This window comes from Colossoma macropomum, unplaced genomic scaffold (assembly GCF_904425465.1).
Source record: "Colossoma macropomum unplaced genomic scaffold, Colossoma_macropomum, whole genome shotgun sequence".
Classification (NCBI taxonomy): Eukaryota; Metazoa; Chordata; class Actinopteri; order Characiformes; family Serrasalmidae; genus Colossoma; species Colossoma macropomum.
The window spans coordinates 132,588-151,292 of record NW_023495570.1 but is presented as its reverse complement, the minus strand read 5'-3'; the positions used below and the strand labels follow the sequence as shown (position 1 = coordinate 151,292).

Below are 18,705 nucleotides of genomic sequence, written 5' to 3'. Positions count from 1 at the left end.
TAAGAAATCATTTGAAAATTTCTTATGTTTATGTATTGTTATTGTGTTGCTGTCACTTGACAATAAGCTCCATTGTGACTATTTGTTTTAGTTTTAGTGTTTGAGAGATATTCAGACTTTATCTATCAGGTGTGAATGTGAAAGAGATAGAATTCAGCAGTTTACCTTTAACAGTGAGGCTGAAGTTCCTGTACTGATTCTGGTTTATCCAGCATGAATATGTTCCTCCGTCCTCTTCAGTCAGGTCTGAGATCAGTACAGAGAGATTTCCTGGAGAGCTCTGGTTAAACGTCTGAACTCAGCCACTGTAGCGCTGATGGAGATCTTTGTGGTTTGGTGTTCTCCACTGAACTCTCTCAGGTCTGTCCTGCAGGTCAGTGCAGGAGCAGGACAGAAGAACAGACCCTCCTGAGGATCTACCGACTGGAACAGTCTGTTTATTCTCTGACAGAGTGCAGCCTAAAACAACAACACACAGTCTTTAACTGACCGTCATTCTTCATACATTTACAAAAGACATTTATATTCTCAGATTGAGAATTTAATCAGAAAAAGACCAGGCTCAACTTTTAAATCTACCAAATCCATTAATCTGTCAACAATTATTTTGCTTGATTTAGTGCTTTTAGAACAGATAATCACGAATTCAGTTTCATTCAAATTCACTGTAATGTTGAAATAGAATAAAAATTGTTTAAATGGGATAATATTTTATCATTTAAATGTTCTGGTTTGTGTGTAACAATATTACAATTATGTAAAGTGCTAAACTAAATTTTATATAATGTGTGTGTGTGTGTGTGTGTGTGTATATACACACACCCTGAATTCCAAGGGAGATGTGACTCATGTGACTGTGGAATTATTGGGGTTCATTTCTTGTTTTTAATCTCTATATACAGAGATTTCTCTTTCAGGTTGTGTTGGTGTAGTCTCACTCAGAAAAGCTGTGCAATTCTGGCTTCATTTCTTAGCACGAACTCTTCACGTCTGAGAGAACTGGACCTGAGTAACAATAAATTGCAGGATTCAGGAGTGCAGCTCCTCTCTGTTGGACTGGAGAATCCACACTGTAAGCTGGAGATACTGAGGTGAGATCATGACTTTCTCACAGATGTGTACTTGACCTAAATAGCTAGCCATGCAAACTTTGCAAGTGTGAACATAATAGTGTGAACATAATCGTCTTTCAACATTTTCCGGTTTAAAAATGTGGTATATTGCCTTTTTTGCTTCTAGCTGTGTAGTCTTCAGCTTGCTAACCTGCAAGTTAGCAGAGTAAGGTAACAAAGTTGCATCTACAGTCATGCATAATGGTTGTAATAAAAATAAAATAAAAAAGCCCTTGTGAAGTGTTTATATAACTAGTAGTTGATTGCACATCATAATCCCTTGCACATATTAGGCATCCATTATTATGCTCTTATTAAGCCTTATCAAGCCAATAGTTGGTAACTAATTTACCAAGCCATTAACTACTAAATAACTGGCTGCTTGTTTTTAAGCATCTCGGTAATAAATAGTAAAAAAAAAAAACTGGTAATAAATAAAGGAGGCCTTCATGGACAATGCTTAATAATGCAGTAATGAAGTTATTTAAGAACTATTGACTGGTTAATGTGTAATAATCACTTTACAAGGGCATTATAATGCCCCCTATGCTGAAATGTTACCTTAATTCTTGCATTTATTCTAGCTTTTGTTAACATATTCTTTACTTTAGATAAAACTGTTCACCCTAGAAAATAGTTTTTCAGTGAAACCTTCTACACCTTCAGCACATATTTTGACTTAAAGAAGCATTGTGTGAGAATTGTTATGTTTTGCTCTTGGGCTCAACTGTTGACCTAAAAGGTAGAGAATTACAGGAGGTTGCAAAATTTCGATGAATATTTGGCATGAGATTGACAAAAAACACTGACCAAACTTTCTGGTGTGAGATGAATTCATTTCTTTGCATGCTAGCCTGAACTGGGACTTAGGTTAGATGACTTTTGGCATCCAGAAACACTACAAAACTCTGTAAGACAGAGTTGCAATTGCAATCTTTCATAATTAACATTTATCAGGGACATACACTCTGCTTTTATATACACTCTGCTGTTGCAAACGAGTAAAAGCCAGTCCAAGATTTACTCTTGTCTGGTCTCCTGCTCAGTCGCTCTCTCTTTTTCTTTTCCTAGCTGCCACTGACAAAATTTCTTTAATTCTTTTGGCCATCTCTGCTATGTCTGTACTGGGAATACCAAGCTACATCTAATAGCTAGCTGAAGAACCATAGGGGTTTGTGTGATGTGGTGCTGTTACACAGTTCTTGCAAAAGGTGTTGGTGCCCTTTCATCCACTTTTATAGTGCCATAACAGGCATTCTGAGCCTGGGGTGGCAGTGACAGAGATGCTATTCTACCTATTAATATGTTATAAGACAGAATATCGTGAAAAGGATTATGAAGCTGTTGTTGTAGGGCAAAGGTGTTACATAATGTTGCTTTAAAACCAAACTCTGAGCAAGCTGAACCTGAGTAGCAATAAACTGCAGGATTCAGGAGTGAAGCTGATCTGTGCTGGACTGGAGAATCCACACTGTAAACTGAAGACACTGAGGTGAGATAATTCACTCTCTCACTGTGATGGCACATCACAGATCTTCTCTTTTTAAAGTACATGTGTCATTTCTAGTAAAGTTATGGAAAGTAATGAAGATACATTGTTATGTTTACACAAACACATGAACAACTTCTCACATTCTTTTTGTCTGTGAATTTCTTGTCAGACACACAGCCAAATCCTGCTTTTCTCACACAATCTAATGCATCCCTTGTTTTTGCCCAGTGAAGCTATTTTTGTTTGTAAAACCTTATTTAGGGTGCTTTAACATATCATTATTCTTGCACGTTTGTGTATGAGTCATATATATGACACATGTGAACAGTTTGAATATTCCTTACTTTATTTTGTGTTCTGAATGTGTGTTTGTAGAGCTGTATGTGTGAGCATTGTTTTTCCTTTTTTTCCTCTCTGCAGGCTGAAATATTGCAGTATTACAGAGGAAGGCTGTGCTGATCTGTTTCATGCTCTGAAACTCTTCATCACAACTAAGAGAGCTGAATCTGAGCCTGAATAAACCAGGAGAGTCAGGAGTGAAGCTGCTCTCTGTTCTAGTGGAGAATCCACACTATAAACTGGCAAAACTAGAGTGAGTTTCTTGCTTACTGGTATAAACACACATACAGAAATTCACTAAATGAGCTTTATTTATAGGCAGTCAGATAATTCTGTCCTGTTCTTTGTCTTACAGCATCTGAAAACCACATGCACACTCTAAGGATAATAAGGAGAGAATAACACTGTATAGAACACACAGACAGTATCTGATTCTGCAGCATAACCTGTTTGCATCCTTATTGGTCAAATTTGGCAACTGTAGCACAGGTCTTTGTGATCTACCTATGACATCTCTTGCTATACACCAGTAACTGCATCTCCAGCAACTTATGAGATCTAAAATCTATGTAAATGTTGATAGAATTTAATAAACACTAACTCTAGAGGTCTGCACTGTAGCACTGAGGCCGGAAAAGTAATGCAATTCATCACGTGCTGGTCGCAGTCTCTGACATAAACATGCACCCAGCAGATCTGAGACTGCATTGCTTTGTCAGTATGAAGAACCTTATGAAGAACAGATGATTGCACTAAAACTCTCTTAAGTTCTTGTTCTCTAACAACCATTAGAATCTTGGTTTAGTCTTGCAGAAACAGAGTTGATCTCATAACAAGAATACACATCCGGAGACAACTTGTTAAAATTTTGTTAGTGGATGGAAGTAAACAGGCAAATGCACAGATTCCTCTATGGGAGTTTAAGCCCCTGCCCCTTTTGCTTCAGGCTATAACAGTGCCCTCTTGATTGTACAGACTGTTGTTCAGCCAATACATGACAAACAAATGAGGAAGGTGACAAGTGGATGTTGTAATAACTTATTAAATATTTTTTAGATCAAGCTATTGTATGAACTGTGTCAAGCTGTCATGTAACAGCATGCCAATGCCCAGGAAGGATCTGCCCAATGCACTCAAACACCTCCCATCTGAAAGGAGAACCAATATGCCTTGAGGACCATATGTGACAGGGACTGGGTCTAGTTTCAGTCACCAACTTCTGAGTTGGAACTTTGGCTACTGATCTAAGGTTGTTTCTATTGCATTTCATGTTCCATTGTGTGCTAACTAGTACTACTCTTGGATTTATTCAGACCCTTTAATGCTACCACCCTGTTTGACTTTATCTTTAGGTACATGTGTGTTATATTTCTCAGATTATCTTGTTTCTTTTCTAACATTTCTGACTACAGTACATAAGATACAGATTTAAACTGCAACTTGATTAGGAATACAACGTTTAACATTTCTGACTACAGTACATTATACATAAGATACGGATTTAAAAAGCAACTTGATTAGGAATACAACTAATTTGAATATTTCATTGTTGATAGTTTTTATTGCAATTATAAAAGTTAGGAAGTGGCACCATCTAGTGTGTAAATAGGGCATTACAATAAGTATTATGTAAAGGCACCCATGGCTTACATTTACTCATGTATTTTTATTTCCTTTTTATTACACTTCTATGCATATTTGTTACCAAAAACAACTATTATATGATATTTTTCAAACTTTCATCCTTTAGAATTAAATCAGCTGTGCCTTTAAATAGATGCGTAAATAACGTCTGGTCTGATTGACTTGTTTTAGCCCTCATTCAAAATGCAGTCAAGGCAGAAACACTCCTTACAAGTTAAATTTGAATAGGTGGTGCTAAACTGCAGTAGGTTGAATAGGCAGATATATACAAATGCACTGGTTTCAAAATGTACTGATTTAGCAAAGTAGTTACCATACATAGACTAAGGAGAGATTAGAATATTTTGAAACTTTAACAATGTTTGCATACATCAGTGGCTCCCAAACTGGGGATAATGTACCCCCAAGGGTACATCAGAAAGTCTTGACATTTGCATGTTGTTCAATCTTTATTTCTGGAATGCATGAGTGATGAAAGAATGTGATAAGCATGACATGCAGCACAAAGCAAACCTGTTATCCAGTAGTTAGACATCACACACATCATCTAAACCGCTTATCCTTCTGGGTCACGGTGGGGTGCTGGAGCCTATCCCAGCTGTCATTGGGCGGAAGGCAGGATACACCCTGGACAGGTGCAGTTAGGTATATTTGATTTTTTCATTTTTATTTGTATAAAAGGCTGTGTTGGAGAATGCGCCGTTTCACTCCAGAACCTGTTGGGTTCAGAAGAAACTAATGACAGTAGAATGAATTGATTAGTTCATTGTATGCAGTTGCATGTGTGAATGAAGTTGTTTAGGCATATTAGTTGTGAACTGGACACTGCCCATTTAGCATTTCTGGGAATTTAATGACCTGGTGTACGGGAATTTCTTTATCTTGTGTGTGCAGCCCTGTGCATTTAACATTTCTGACTACAGTACATTATACATAAGGAAGCTGTCTGGACATTTCAAGCTTATTTTAAGTGGTACAAACACACTCATGCTTACTCTCGAATAAAAAGATATCTTTATATGAACTTAATGTCACACATTTCCATTCAGTCTAAGATGGTCGGTATATACAGGTTTTGGTTCATTGTTTTTGTGTAATTAACTTATTGTGTTGCAAAATATCTGATTGTAATAGCTTAAAATGATGATTTTTTGTAATATTTTTTATGATGTTTCATGCCATATTGGGAAAGAAAGATTTATTTTATTTATTTATTCTATTAAAAAACGTAGGATTGCTCAGCCTAGTTCTAGCCTTATAGGTTTTACATCTCTTGTATATTAAATTTGTAAAATGCTCATTAGACATTAATTTGTTTTTAGCAACTTGCATTTTAAAGAATAGGCTGAACTTTGTGTTACTCTATACAAGTCAATAGTCCCCATTTGCATTTCTCTAGTGATGCTCTCAATAATCCTATTACTATCTATGAAAGCACTTTTACTTTGATTCGTCAGCTTTTATGTGTATGTTCTGACAGCAGCATTCTGTAAGAGCAGGTAAGTGAGCATTACTGTCATAGAGATTAGATGAGATAAAGTCACACATGTTTACACAAGGTGTAATTTTGTGCCTGATGCTGACGTGCTGGACATTCCCATAGACACAGCTATTAACTTTTTTTTTTTTTAATTGTCCATCATCAAAATTTTTAAACATCAAATTTTTCACGTGTATGTGAGGTTACAGTGCTATTCTGAACTTGCTAGATTAGAGGTAGAGTTCTCAGGAAGAGCAGATAAGAAAGCAAATAAAACAAACACTGGTTTACCAACACAATAAGGTGTTTCCATATGCTAATGAACAAGAGTGGAAATAGCCAAGTTTTACTGAACCTAAATTTTTTTGGCTGTTTGTGATGCATTCTCACATTGAAATATATCTTAAAATAACATTTTAATTGATAGATTCTTGTTAATCAACACCATAAATGCTTTAATCTAGTGTAATTTCTACTTTAAAAATATGAAAATATTTCAAGGGCTTGAATTTTTTAGAGGCTTCGCACTTCTACCTGACATCAGGGGTCACTGAACTTTTTTTTTTCAAAGAAGCAATAAGCGATTCTCTTCTTTGCCTTCTTAAACAACCGGTCAACCAGTAGGGCATTGTTTTCAGAGTGATACGGAGAGTGTATACTGCCCCCTGCTGTTGAGGAGAGGAAATCTCCTTCTCCTGGTTTTATAGTAAAATGTTGGTCCGTCTTATCAGTGTCAGTCAAAAGATGTGGGAGTCTAAGGTCTGTTACTGGTAACTGTAAGAAATGCTTGTTTTTGGATTCTGTATAGTCAGTAACTGACACAGCTGTTGTCATAACCAGTTTGGACAAATAACTGTTACTGTCTAAGTAACATGTCAGCTACCAAATGCACTGAGCAGCATTATTTAATGTTTGTTTAAGCTTCAAATGTAAGTGAGTCTTTTTAGTCATGTCGATGGTATCTGATAATGTTTGACTGGGCACAGATATAAGGGAGAACGAAAGTGTGTTTTTCCAGCAGAAAACATGGAACTTCAGTGTCCTCTTTTCTTATGAAGGTTTTCCAGCTGGAAAGTACAACACCAGTGTTTACTCCGTTTCTGGTTATTTGTTGTCGCTGGTCTCTGTTTTGTTCCTGTGTTTTTTACATGGCCTAACATTACTTGCTGCCCACTCCCCATCTTTTCTGCTTGTAAAGAGTAGTGATGGTCCTCCATGATCCCTTTTTCCATTCAGTATTCAGCAACAGACAACTCACCTGTCTGCATTTAGTAACCTGTGAGGAAGCTGAAGGTATAGAGGGAGGGGGCGACGTGTAAAAAAATAATAAAAATAAATAAGTAAAATAAATTAAAAAAGGTCGCCAAATACACTTGAGCAACGTCTGAAACGTGCAGTTATACATTCCCAGTTTGAGTGGAGCGACCGGCGATCTGTTCTCCTGTGACTAAGTGTGAGTGATAAGTGGCGTATCTGTACTGTCCTACAGTGAACTCACCTTTTTCTGTACATCAATAACAAGCTTTAGCCTTACAACTAAAGCACTGTTACATCTCAGTCATATTTTAGTATTAGCGCATTCCTAAGCAACGAAAGTGAAAGAATGAAGTGTGTTCATGCGAGTTACAGCTCTGATTTAAACTAAAGTAAACCGAGGAAGCTGTGAGGCATTGGAGAGTGGGAGAGCACCAGGCTAGCTGTTTTTAGCTGCTGGCTAACTTGAAGCAGCTCTGTCACTCACACAACACGGCGAATTGATGATACTGTAGATCAAACAAGACACAAAAGCACTGATTTCAGTTCAAACATACCTAAAAGGAGGACTCTGTTTGTCTGGTGTTGGTATATTGTGGTTCACCCCTTAAACTACTACGATAGAATAGAGAAACCCAGTCGTCTGCTAGCTGGTGTCTGAATACTGTGATAAGCTCTGACATGGATGTGGTAGGAGTGATGGCAGTAAGGCGGGTAATCCATCACTGACCTACCGAGCCAGCTAATGTTTGCAGTTCATACCAAGTTGATGTTGTTGAGAAAATAAACAGTTCAGCACTGTTATTGGCCACTTGTTTAGCATTTGTAACGGGATAGCCAAGCGCTCGTCACCAGACAGCTAAAAATAATGTTTTCTTTCTAAAATTATGACTATTACAAAAACTCCAGCTGTGCTTTTCCAGCTGATAAAAACAGCCAACCAGAAACCTTCTCCCACTCTCCCATGACAGACTTGTGAAATGTTCCACTGCTTGGTGAGTGTTTGTCGTGTTCTGACAATAAAGGTTAGTTTAAAACAGCAATTAATCATCCTGGAGCAAAAATCAGCCTTCAAACTTGACAGAAATAATGATTTGACATTTATCGCGATATGTATCGATATCGGACGATATGAATTGTGTTTATTGTGATAACATTTTAGGCCATATCACCCAGCTCTAATAACTATATGCAGTTTCTCTAAAAATAGTGATACCGAGATTTTCGAAATCTGAGCCTGAACGCTTGACTTTTATTCCCAGAACAGGGTTCTGGTCAGTTCTGGCCCATTTCCACCCATTTCTACTAATGAGTAAAAGAACCGTTTTCTACTATATTCTTAAAAAGGATGAGGGAATATGTCTGCTTTATGTTGATAAGTAGACTGTTCCATAGTCATAGGGCTATAGTCACCTTTTTTGCTTTAACTGAGACTAAGGAACTGTCAAAAATGCTGATTATAAGATTTTATTTAGATTGAGCAGGTTGGTAATTTAGAGAGGAGCCTTGCCTTCAAGAGCTTTAAAAATTAACATTAAACCTTGTCCTGGATTCGAAACAGGAAGCCAATGAAGTGAAACTAAAATAGAAGTGATAAGATCTCTGCTTTTCATACCACAGAACAGCCGTGCAATAGCATTCCAAACTAGTAGCAAGCATGCCAAGAAAGGCTGACTGAAACCCATTTATAGTGAACTGCAGTTCACATCCAAGCTAGATGTCACGAACATATGAATCACATATTATCCAAATCAGAAAACAAAAAAGGGGGTTTGATTTTAATCCAACCTTTTTGCTTGAGGTTTCCCATAGGAAGGAAAAATTAAATAAAATTAAAAAGATCTTTCTGTAGTTTCTCATAGGCAACAATGAGATCACCTTTCGTTGTCTGACCTCACAAATGCGCTTCTGGAAGAATGGTCAAAAATTCCCATGAACACACTCCTAAACCTTGTGGAAAGCCTTCCCAGAACATCATATTAAACCCTATGGATTAAGAATGGGATGTCACTCAAGTTCATATGTGTGTGAAGGCAGACAAGCAAATACTTTTGGCAATATAGTGTATTTCTTCTCTGTATTTGTTTTTCATGAAGATCAATGAGCAAAGGCAATTATCAGCAAGTGAGCCACGGCAACATCAGTGATCATGATAGAGCAAGTGGCATATATAAAAACTACAATATCAGCTCTAAATACCTCAGTTTGTACTCTAAATATTTCTAATTGTCATTTAAACATTAAATTAGTTTAGTTAAATAATTTAGAGTGCATTTTGCTTTATAGAATGCATAATGCATGAAATGCAATAAAATGATGATTGATGGATTTACAGAAATTACCTTTAAAACCTGCTGTATATAATTTGATACACACATTTTCAACATGAGTTTACAATAAAAATTGTACAATAATAAGTAATAATTTGCATCAGTTCAGTCAATATTCCTATTGAAGTATTCAATAAACATTTTGGATGGATTCTCAATTGAAGATAGATAGATTGATGGATCACTTTATTAATCCCAGAGGGAAAGTCTTCTATTGCAGCAATACAGAGCACAGTAAAGAGCAGAACAAGGGCAAAATGAACAGGAGCAAAGTATTGTCTTACAGTATTTACAGATGCATAAATAGAAAGTAAAGATAAATAATAGAATAAAATAAAATTAAAAATATACTAAAACATTAAAAATAATGTGCAGTAAAGGATAAGAAGTAAATTGCATAAATACTATGCGGTTGACAATGCAGTGGTGCAAGTGATTATGTACTGTAAACGATAACCAATGTTTTATTCATCAGGTTTTTCAGGAAAAAAATGAACCCAATGATGTGGAGGTCTCAAACTCCTGTATCAAATATGATTCTCTTGATTTTGAAGAGTTTATATTGATAATCTGCAGTTATATTTGTCTGTGTAGTGCAGTGATATGAGTTGGCTAGTCAATCCATTTAAAAGCTATTAAAAACTGCATGTCTGTAAACTTTCTTGAATTGCATAAAGACAAAACATAGACTTATGTCATAATTGATGTTTTGGGGGAGTTGCAGCAGGATTTATCCCTGGTCAAAAGTTAAACAGTATGCTAGGAACCTATTATTTTTCACCCCTTGTCTGAACTTTCCATTGCATATCTAAAAACTTGTTTAGTCCTTCTTTTTTCATTTAAGAAACACTGCTAGTGAGAAGAGGCCTGTCTTTGGAAGATACTGAAAAATAATGTTTTTGTACCATAATTGATACTGTTACTAAATAAATAAATATATAAATAAATAAATAAAAGTAGACTAGGCTTTTACTGTCGAAGCTACTTAACCCTGGAATACACATTATTTATGACAGACTGTCTGCCTCAGTGCATTTTCTTTAAGAATCGCCTTAAATGGAGTTATGACATAACTGAAGTTTGAGGAAAGACCACGCCTAAACTCCTCCTTCCCAATTTCAGCTTCCTATAAATACCAGTCCTTCACTCCTCCTACTCATGACTAAATTTCGCACCCCTCCTCCTCCCCTTCTCCTCCACCTTGTCCACGCCTGCACTTGATCTTTGATAGGGGGGTTGGCCTTCTCGTGATTCAAAGAAGCTGTACTGAACTCAATTCCTCTCATTATCTCACTTACCAAGGCATGGTCTGTATTCACAAAGACTTATTTTTATTCTCTTACTTTTGTTAGTTTTAATTTTTGAATTGTTTTTTTTCTCTTTATATTAATGTTACATCTGTTTTTGTGTTTTTTTATTACTATTTCTTGTAATTATTCCATGGTTTATATTGTATGTTGTGGAGAACTCTGGTTTTGTCTAGAAAAGTGCTATACAGATAAACTTTTTTCAGCGCTACATTATTGACATAAGCGAGTCAGTTTAACAAAGTGTCTTCTTCCATGTGCATTAATATAGTTGCTTTTACGTGTGTGTGTGTGTGTGTGTGTGTGTGAGAAAGTATATACAAATGTCTGATGAGACACTTTTTACAGTGTATGATTTATTTGTTTAATGCATGCTGGGTTTTGTAGTGAAAGAACACCTGATGAATGCAAACATCAAAATAATATAAGTTCCTTTTTACAGTGTATGACCACTGAAAGTACCTGTGGGTTCAACCAGTCATGACAGCTAGCTGACACAGTTTGGTTGTGTTGATATTTTTATAAAATGGTTTTAAACTTTGAACCTGATCAAACAGTGCTACTGTTTCTCTTCTCCACTTTACACTTACATGTCACAGCATGCAAGAGTGTGAGGTGCAGCATACGTAACAACGAATCAACATGGATGCCATGAAGTATGACATTAATATCGTAAAAGAAAGTCTTTTTGTTTTTTGTTGCCAGTAGTTGTGTTTGAACAGGAAAAGCACCAAATTGAGCTGGACACCAGCCCTCCAGGAGTTGTGCACCGCTGCTCTAGCTCTTCATCAGTGGCCAGTTTCTGATATCTGGGTATTGTTGGTTGGGGGACTATTCTACACAGCAGTGACATTGAGATGTTTAAAAATCTGTGCCTGACACAATTGTAGCAGCACAACACCCATTACCATGTCAGCATCACTGCTCTTCTCACAAGTTTTAGTCATTTCATAACTCTATTCAGTGATGACCTACTTTATCAGAGAGGTGAAAATGGCAGTGACAGCAATAACTTGTTTAAAAAACAATACAATTTCTAGAGATGCAAAGTGTTTTGGTTTGAGACAATTTCATTTAATTAAATAATTTTTAAAATCACTCAGAATTAACATTCACTCTGAATTAACATTAATAGAAAGTCTGTTCTGGTTTCATAACAAAAGGGCATTTTAAAATAAACATGTCAGAGATACAGTAAAGTGTTTACTAAGTGCCTTGTAATAAATGTTAAGAATAAAAATGTTAAAGTTTCTAATAATTCTAAAACTGTTCCCTAAGATAGAAAAACCCAAAAGTTGAAGTATAACCTTTAATCAAAATTTTAAGTGTTATGATCATATAATCATCATTAAAACAATCATTACAGTGATCATTGATAGAAAAAGTGATTTTTCAATGTTTCTCTTTATTCTATAGGTTTTGTTTTGTTGGAGGTGTCTTGGGTTCTCTCTCTTATGCATGTGTAGATTATATAGGTTTTAAGATATATTTAGATTCTGCAGAGGATCCTTGTGTAGAGCAGTGAGCTCATTCATTCCTGACTCTCCGGGTGTATTACGTTTCATGTTCAGCTCTGTCAGCTGTGATGAGGGGTTTGATTTTAGAGCTGAAGCCAGTGCAGCACAGCCTTCCTCTGTAATACTGCAGTCAGCCAGCCTGCAGAGAAAAGAGAAAAACTTACAGCTCATCTCTGTTCCAAACTGGAGCCTGTGTAACTGTACAGTCAGTCTATTCAGTTCACTCATGTCGTGTGAGTCACACACTACACGACACACAAACCAGTGAGCAGTTCAGAGAGAATAAATAATTTTAGTGAATAATTTTTTAATGGTCCAGTAATGCCCACCACCATCCTGAATCTTGCAGTTCAGTCTTACCCCCGTTCAGCTCATTCAGAATCTCAGATTAGAGCTGAGAGGTGAAACAGAACATTATTGATGTCATTCATTCACAAATTGTTTTTTTTTTAAATGAATTGGTTTAATAAATTTAATAAAAGTCCAGTTTAAACACATTTCAATATTTAACCATTTTAATATCAAAAAACATTACCAGTCAAATCACTATAATATTTGCCTTATTTTTACTTTTCACATTTATAATAATAATGAAGACATTCAAACAGTTAAATAATGCATATGGAATTATACTGAGACATTAGCTAGTGTCAGCAAGTTTTAACAAAATTAATGCCTCCTGACCACATATAAAATATATACATTTCCAAAATACATTTAAATGTCTTTTGTATTTTGTCTGCATTCTGAGATTAATGTAAATTAAGTAACTAATGTTAGTTAACCAACAATAATTAGTGAAATGTAGTGAAAGCTGACAGAAATTAAAGTACTGTTTTAAAGCCTGCAGCTATACTAACTTGTTACAATCTTTTCATTTTTCTAGCTGCAAAAACCAAGAGCAGATCAGATCCTAATAAAGGTTAATAGTTATTAAATATTTATAATATTAAATAATTGCATTTACAATTTAATATTATTCAAACCCTATTTAAACAATAATTATTTTTTTTATATAAACTGAGGAAAATGTGTATTCATATGTATTATGCATACAACATTACATTTGTAGTGCAAATGCTAAAGCATCTTGATGTGTCAAAAGGACCACATTAATCCGCCGTCATCACAGCAGAGATGAAAGCAGCTGTATGGCCTATTTTTTCATTTCCTCTCCCATTTGTTAACAAGTTACGTTAGCAATCCATGTAATCTAAATGTCTGTAGCAGTGCTTACATTTACACAAACAAGGATTTGCGGGATATTGTTGTCAAACATAGCGCAAGACAAATGATCCGGGCACCTGTACACGTGCAAGGATATAACTGCTGCACCATTTGAGGTGGAATAGAAAATGTTCATATTTTCGATTGGGACAAAATCTTTGTTCAAGCTTGGGTATAACACGAACTTTAAATGCCATAATGCTTCATATGAAACTCTCAAAGCACACTGTCCTAGTGTTAGTATCATTTTGCATATGCATTGTTTGACACATATTGACAAATAACAGTGTGAAATTTAAACTAATGTTACTGCGTGTTTTGAAGTTAGCATTTTTGCTGATGCATATGCCATAAACTGAAAGCAACCAGCAAAAAGGCACACTGTTAGAAATAAAGGTTCTGTGCAGGTACATTTTTTGTTCATCAAGGTACAAACAATGTAAATGTTCCCTCAAAAGGTACAACAGTGATTTTAAGGTCCAATTTTTGTATGTATTTGCACCTTTTCATAACCTAATGTTTTAAAACAGAACAATAAAATAAAAGCCTGGAGACGAGACGGGGTGTGTGGAGTCAGTACAACTTAGAACATATCATTTCAGTGGATTACGGTACAGTTATGTTCCCTGACTAAAGGTACTGAGATGAACCCTTGAGGGTCTCACCCTGTGAGTGAATACTTAATCTTACTCACTACATAAGACTCTATAACATGTTAGTTAAATCATAGTAAATATATAATCTTTGTCACTACTTAAGCTAATCACAATCACTATATTAATCAATCATTACATAAGTTATTTAATCTTGGTACACTACTTAATTTAATCTTAGTCACTACTAAAGTTAATCTTAATCATGATATTAGTTAATCTTATCTATATCTTTGTCCCTACTTAAGTTTAACTTACATATTGATTATCACTTTATTAGTTAATCTTAGTCACTACACAAGTTAGTCAGGTTTTAAGATAATCTTAGTCTCTACTTAAGTGAAGTTTTGTGACTACTTAAGTTTATCTTAGGCTGCGTTCACACAGCAGGTAAAAGTGGCCCAAATTAATTTTTTTTCTTCATATCTGACACAGATGTGTGTCTGTGTGTCAGTGTAAACAGATAAAAACACTGAATCTGACATTTTCAATTCTGATTTGAGACGCTCTCACATGTGACGCTTTCACGTATCTGATTTGTGGCAATGCGACTCAGTCTGAACAGCCAGATCAGAAATCATGCAACTTTTACGTCAATCCAACTCAACAATCGTCATAATTTCACGCTGCTGAGACCTCAAACATTTGGGATGATATTTCTGTACAAAAATTACAAGAGACCGAAACCCTCCATGTTTGAAGAGATTTCAAAAGAAATGCTGAAACAGCAAAGCATTGTTCTTTTGCACATTTGGGTCGGTTCAGGAGCTGATCTGATCAGACTGATGTCGCCTATAGGTCACATTTTTAAAAGATAGTGTAAACAGCCAAAAAAAAAAAAATTGGATTTGGTGAGAAAATCAGATTTGGGCCACTCTTACATGCTGTGTGAACATAGCCTTAGACACTACATTAGTTAATCGTAGTCACTACTTAAATTAATCTTAGTCACTACTTAATTTAATCTTGTTGTACATTGTATTAGTTAATCATGGTTACTGTATTAGTTAATATTAGCCACTGTATTTGTAAGTCTTAGTTACTGTATTAGTTAGTGTGTCTGTTCATTCTGTAAATGTACTTTGATGTTTAACCTGCGAAAACAATTGATTCTTTCATAAGTAATTAAAGAAAAATGCCTTGTTCTTTACAGATAATTACTATATTCATCCATGATTTTGTTTCTACGGAACTGTATTGTAAAGCGTTACTCATATAACTGCACACATCAAATATAAAAAAAAAAACCTGAACCTTTACCCCCCTCAGTTAGAGCAGAGAGTTCAGATGCCACCATAAAGGACAGTAGAACAGAAGCGGACTTTTGGCAGCTGCTAAGAAAAATGGAGGAGAGAGAAAACAACAGAAAAGGTAGACAGTGAAAAGAAGCAGAACAGGAGAGCAGATGATGGAGAGAGGCTGAGGACAGGGAGGAAAGAAGAGGAAGGTGAAGAGGAAGGGCAAAAATGAGAAACTAGAGCTGGAAATGAAGATAGGAGAACTGGATTCACTGAGAGAAAAGATATCAGAAGCTGACAGAGGAAAAAAGGCTTCATCTTTTAGACATGTTTGTTAAAAAATTATAAACAGTTAAATAAAACAACTACAAAGTCCACTGTAAAAAGTAAAATATTTGAGTATGTGTGGATGCAGGTAAAAGTGAAGATTTTCATTTAAATAGATTGTCCAGGCTGTTTAATTAGATATACAATTTATGATATCTACTCCCTCCCTACTACTCTTTCCAAACTAGAAATGATCAGTTTAGCCTCATCCTATTCTTTTAATTATTGGGTTTGGCTAATTTTTTAGCATGTTTCAGTTTGGTGCTATATATAAACGTTTTCAAAAAGGTTCTATATAGAATCATCTACAGCATATTCTCCATCAATCTGAAGAACCATTTAATGATGCAAAGAACCTCAGAATCATGTAAATTGTTCATGGTTCTATTTAGTAGGGTTCTTTCCTTATTAAAGAACCCTTGAAGAACTCCTGTTCTTTGAATAAATTAACAAAAAAGTGCAGTTTGCATGAATTATATGCTTCATCATTTATTGTTTTTCATGTTAAAATTAATTATAACAAATTATTGTCTCTCTGAGGACAAATTTTATTTACATTGATTTGAAATCTAAAACTTGAATAAACTAATAAGTCAATGGTGGTGTAACTATTAAGTGGTCGTGCTTATGGAGAGCAGGCAGGCTCGTTGGGCTGAGGTGCAGACAAAGTAAAACAAAAGAAGCAAAATAATTTGGGTGAGTAAAGTTCTTAACTTTGACACTAGTGGTGATACGTCACAGATAAAAGAATGTGCAGTTATAGGTAAGATGGTAGATGCAGGGTGTCCGAGAATGTGTGGATACTGTGCACTTGCATACTGAAAGTATGTACTTCTTTAACTGTCGAGTAGTACATACTGGATCGAATTTAGTATGTATTGCTTAAGTATACCATTTCAAATGGAGCACACAGTAACACATGGCCTTGAATGGACCAATGTTTTAGAACATCTCAAGTATACATAAAACTCACAAGCTTAGTTTGGCCATACAGCATGTAGAGCATGATGTTCCAACAAATATAATGACTCAAAAAATCTCCATTAATCGATGCAGCCACGTGCCTCTCTATTTACAGTCTAATATTGAAGTTATGTTTTTATGTTAAGCTTTAATGTTTTCATCTGTCTACTGTCTACTATATGAAATGTTCCATTTACATCAAACGTTCCTATTCGACATTCCAGAATAAACATGTATAAAACGTGGATTGAGCCATAACTATAATTTCTTGCTTTGGCAAAGACAGAGGGAACTGAATAACTGCACTTTTAGAGTATTTATATAGATATGTCTGTGTTGCTGAATATGAACCCTGTCCTAAGCCTCTTTTGTTAAATTCTACATTAAAGCTTTCACAGATATGCTTCCTCTTGAATTTATTTGTTGTGCACCAACACCAAATATGAAGCAAATATACTACAAATTACCCCATGAAACACACACACATACACAAATACAGGCAATTGTGTGATTAGAAGAGCTTATGATTTTCAGATTATTATTACATCAGTGACTAATATTTCTGTGTGTGTAAGTCAGTAACTCACTTGAGTTTCTCCAGTTTACAGTGTGGATCCTTCAGTAGATCACAGAGCTCCTTCACTCCTGAATCTCCTAGTTTATTGTTATTCAGACTCAGTTCTCTCAGGTGTGAAGGGTTTGATTCCAGAGCTTTAAACAGATCAGCACAGCTTTCATTGGTAATGCTGCACTGTTCCAGCCTGCAGAGACAAGAAGAAAACTTTTCACACTTACAGCTCACCACTCACACTCACACACACACACACACACACACACACACACACACACACACACATCACCTATTTATAAAGGTTTATCTGAGTGTTGCCAAGCTGTGACATCAGCATCAGCGATTAATCCATCTCAAAAAAAAACACAAAATCCTGAAATTATTGCTCTGCTTTTAGTCTTCGCATTCAAACAAAGGGCTAAAATAGCAATATGATTCACACAAACACTCAGCAGACCCAGCAGACCCTGCTGTCACTACACAGTGAGAAAATTCAGCTGTAAACAAGCCCCAGTCAGCAATCCAACACCTGAAAAAGCCAAATCCACTGCTATATTTGCTTTGGCCTTCATATGGCAACAAAAAGGTTAAAACAGCAATGTGATTCACTCATCACAGCGATCAGCAGGACTTACCCTGTGTGTCCAGAGTGATTATGTGGAGGTTCAGCAAAAATTCAATCAATCCAGTTCAGAAAAACACCATTCAAATCATGCATTTGTGTCCACTTAAATTACCAATTTAAACCCCCCACTGCACATGTCTGATCTGGAACTTCGTCTCTCAAACAATCCTCTGATCGACTCAGACTCGTTATTTTAATCAGAAACTTATAGCTAAATATATATAATTGCGAAGCCCCAGAGTGGACAAGGGTATAAATAAAAATAAATCTGAGTAAATGTTCTGCAATTTATATCTAATTTTCTTTTATTTGAGGTCATGATTTCTTAATTTGTTCCCATAATTAACGTTCTCTTGTTTTCTTTTAATTGTACATTTTCTTTTTAATTATGTGTGCCTGTTCTTTATTTTTGTGCAAACAAAATAAATGTAGTACAGACTGTTTTATTTGTCCTGTGCACTAGCAGGATAACAGTTCTTTGAAACTGTCTGACAGGTTTTTCATGTGCTTAGATTTATGTAATAATCGCCAAGAAGCACTCATTAGGTGATTTTGATTTGGGTGGCTCTTAAGGACACTGTAGCTCCCTTTCACAGCAGGGCTTTAGAATTAGCAAGCTCCAGCAG

General features: G+C 35.6%; 1 protein-coding gene across 1 annotated transcript in view; it reads right to left on the bottom strand.

The window, feature by feature from the left end:
- LOC118802479 (adhesion G protein-coupled receptor E3-like) overlaps nt 1–18,705 on the bottom strand; it is a 57,228-nt gene that overhangs the window by 15,317 nt on the left and 23,206 nt on the right. Inside the window, exon 6 of the mRNA XM_036563020.1 lies at nt 17,490–17,644. Coding sequence (XP_036418913.1) covers nt 17,490–17,644 — 155 coding nt within the window. The remainder of the gene's footprint in view (nt 1–17,489; nt 17,645–18,705) is intronic.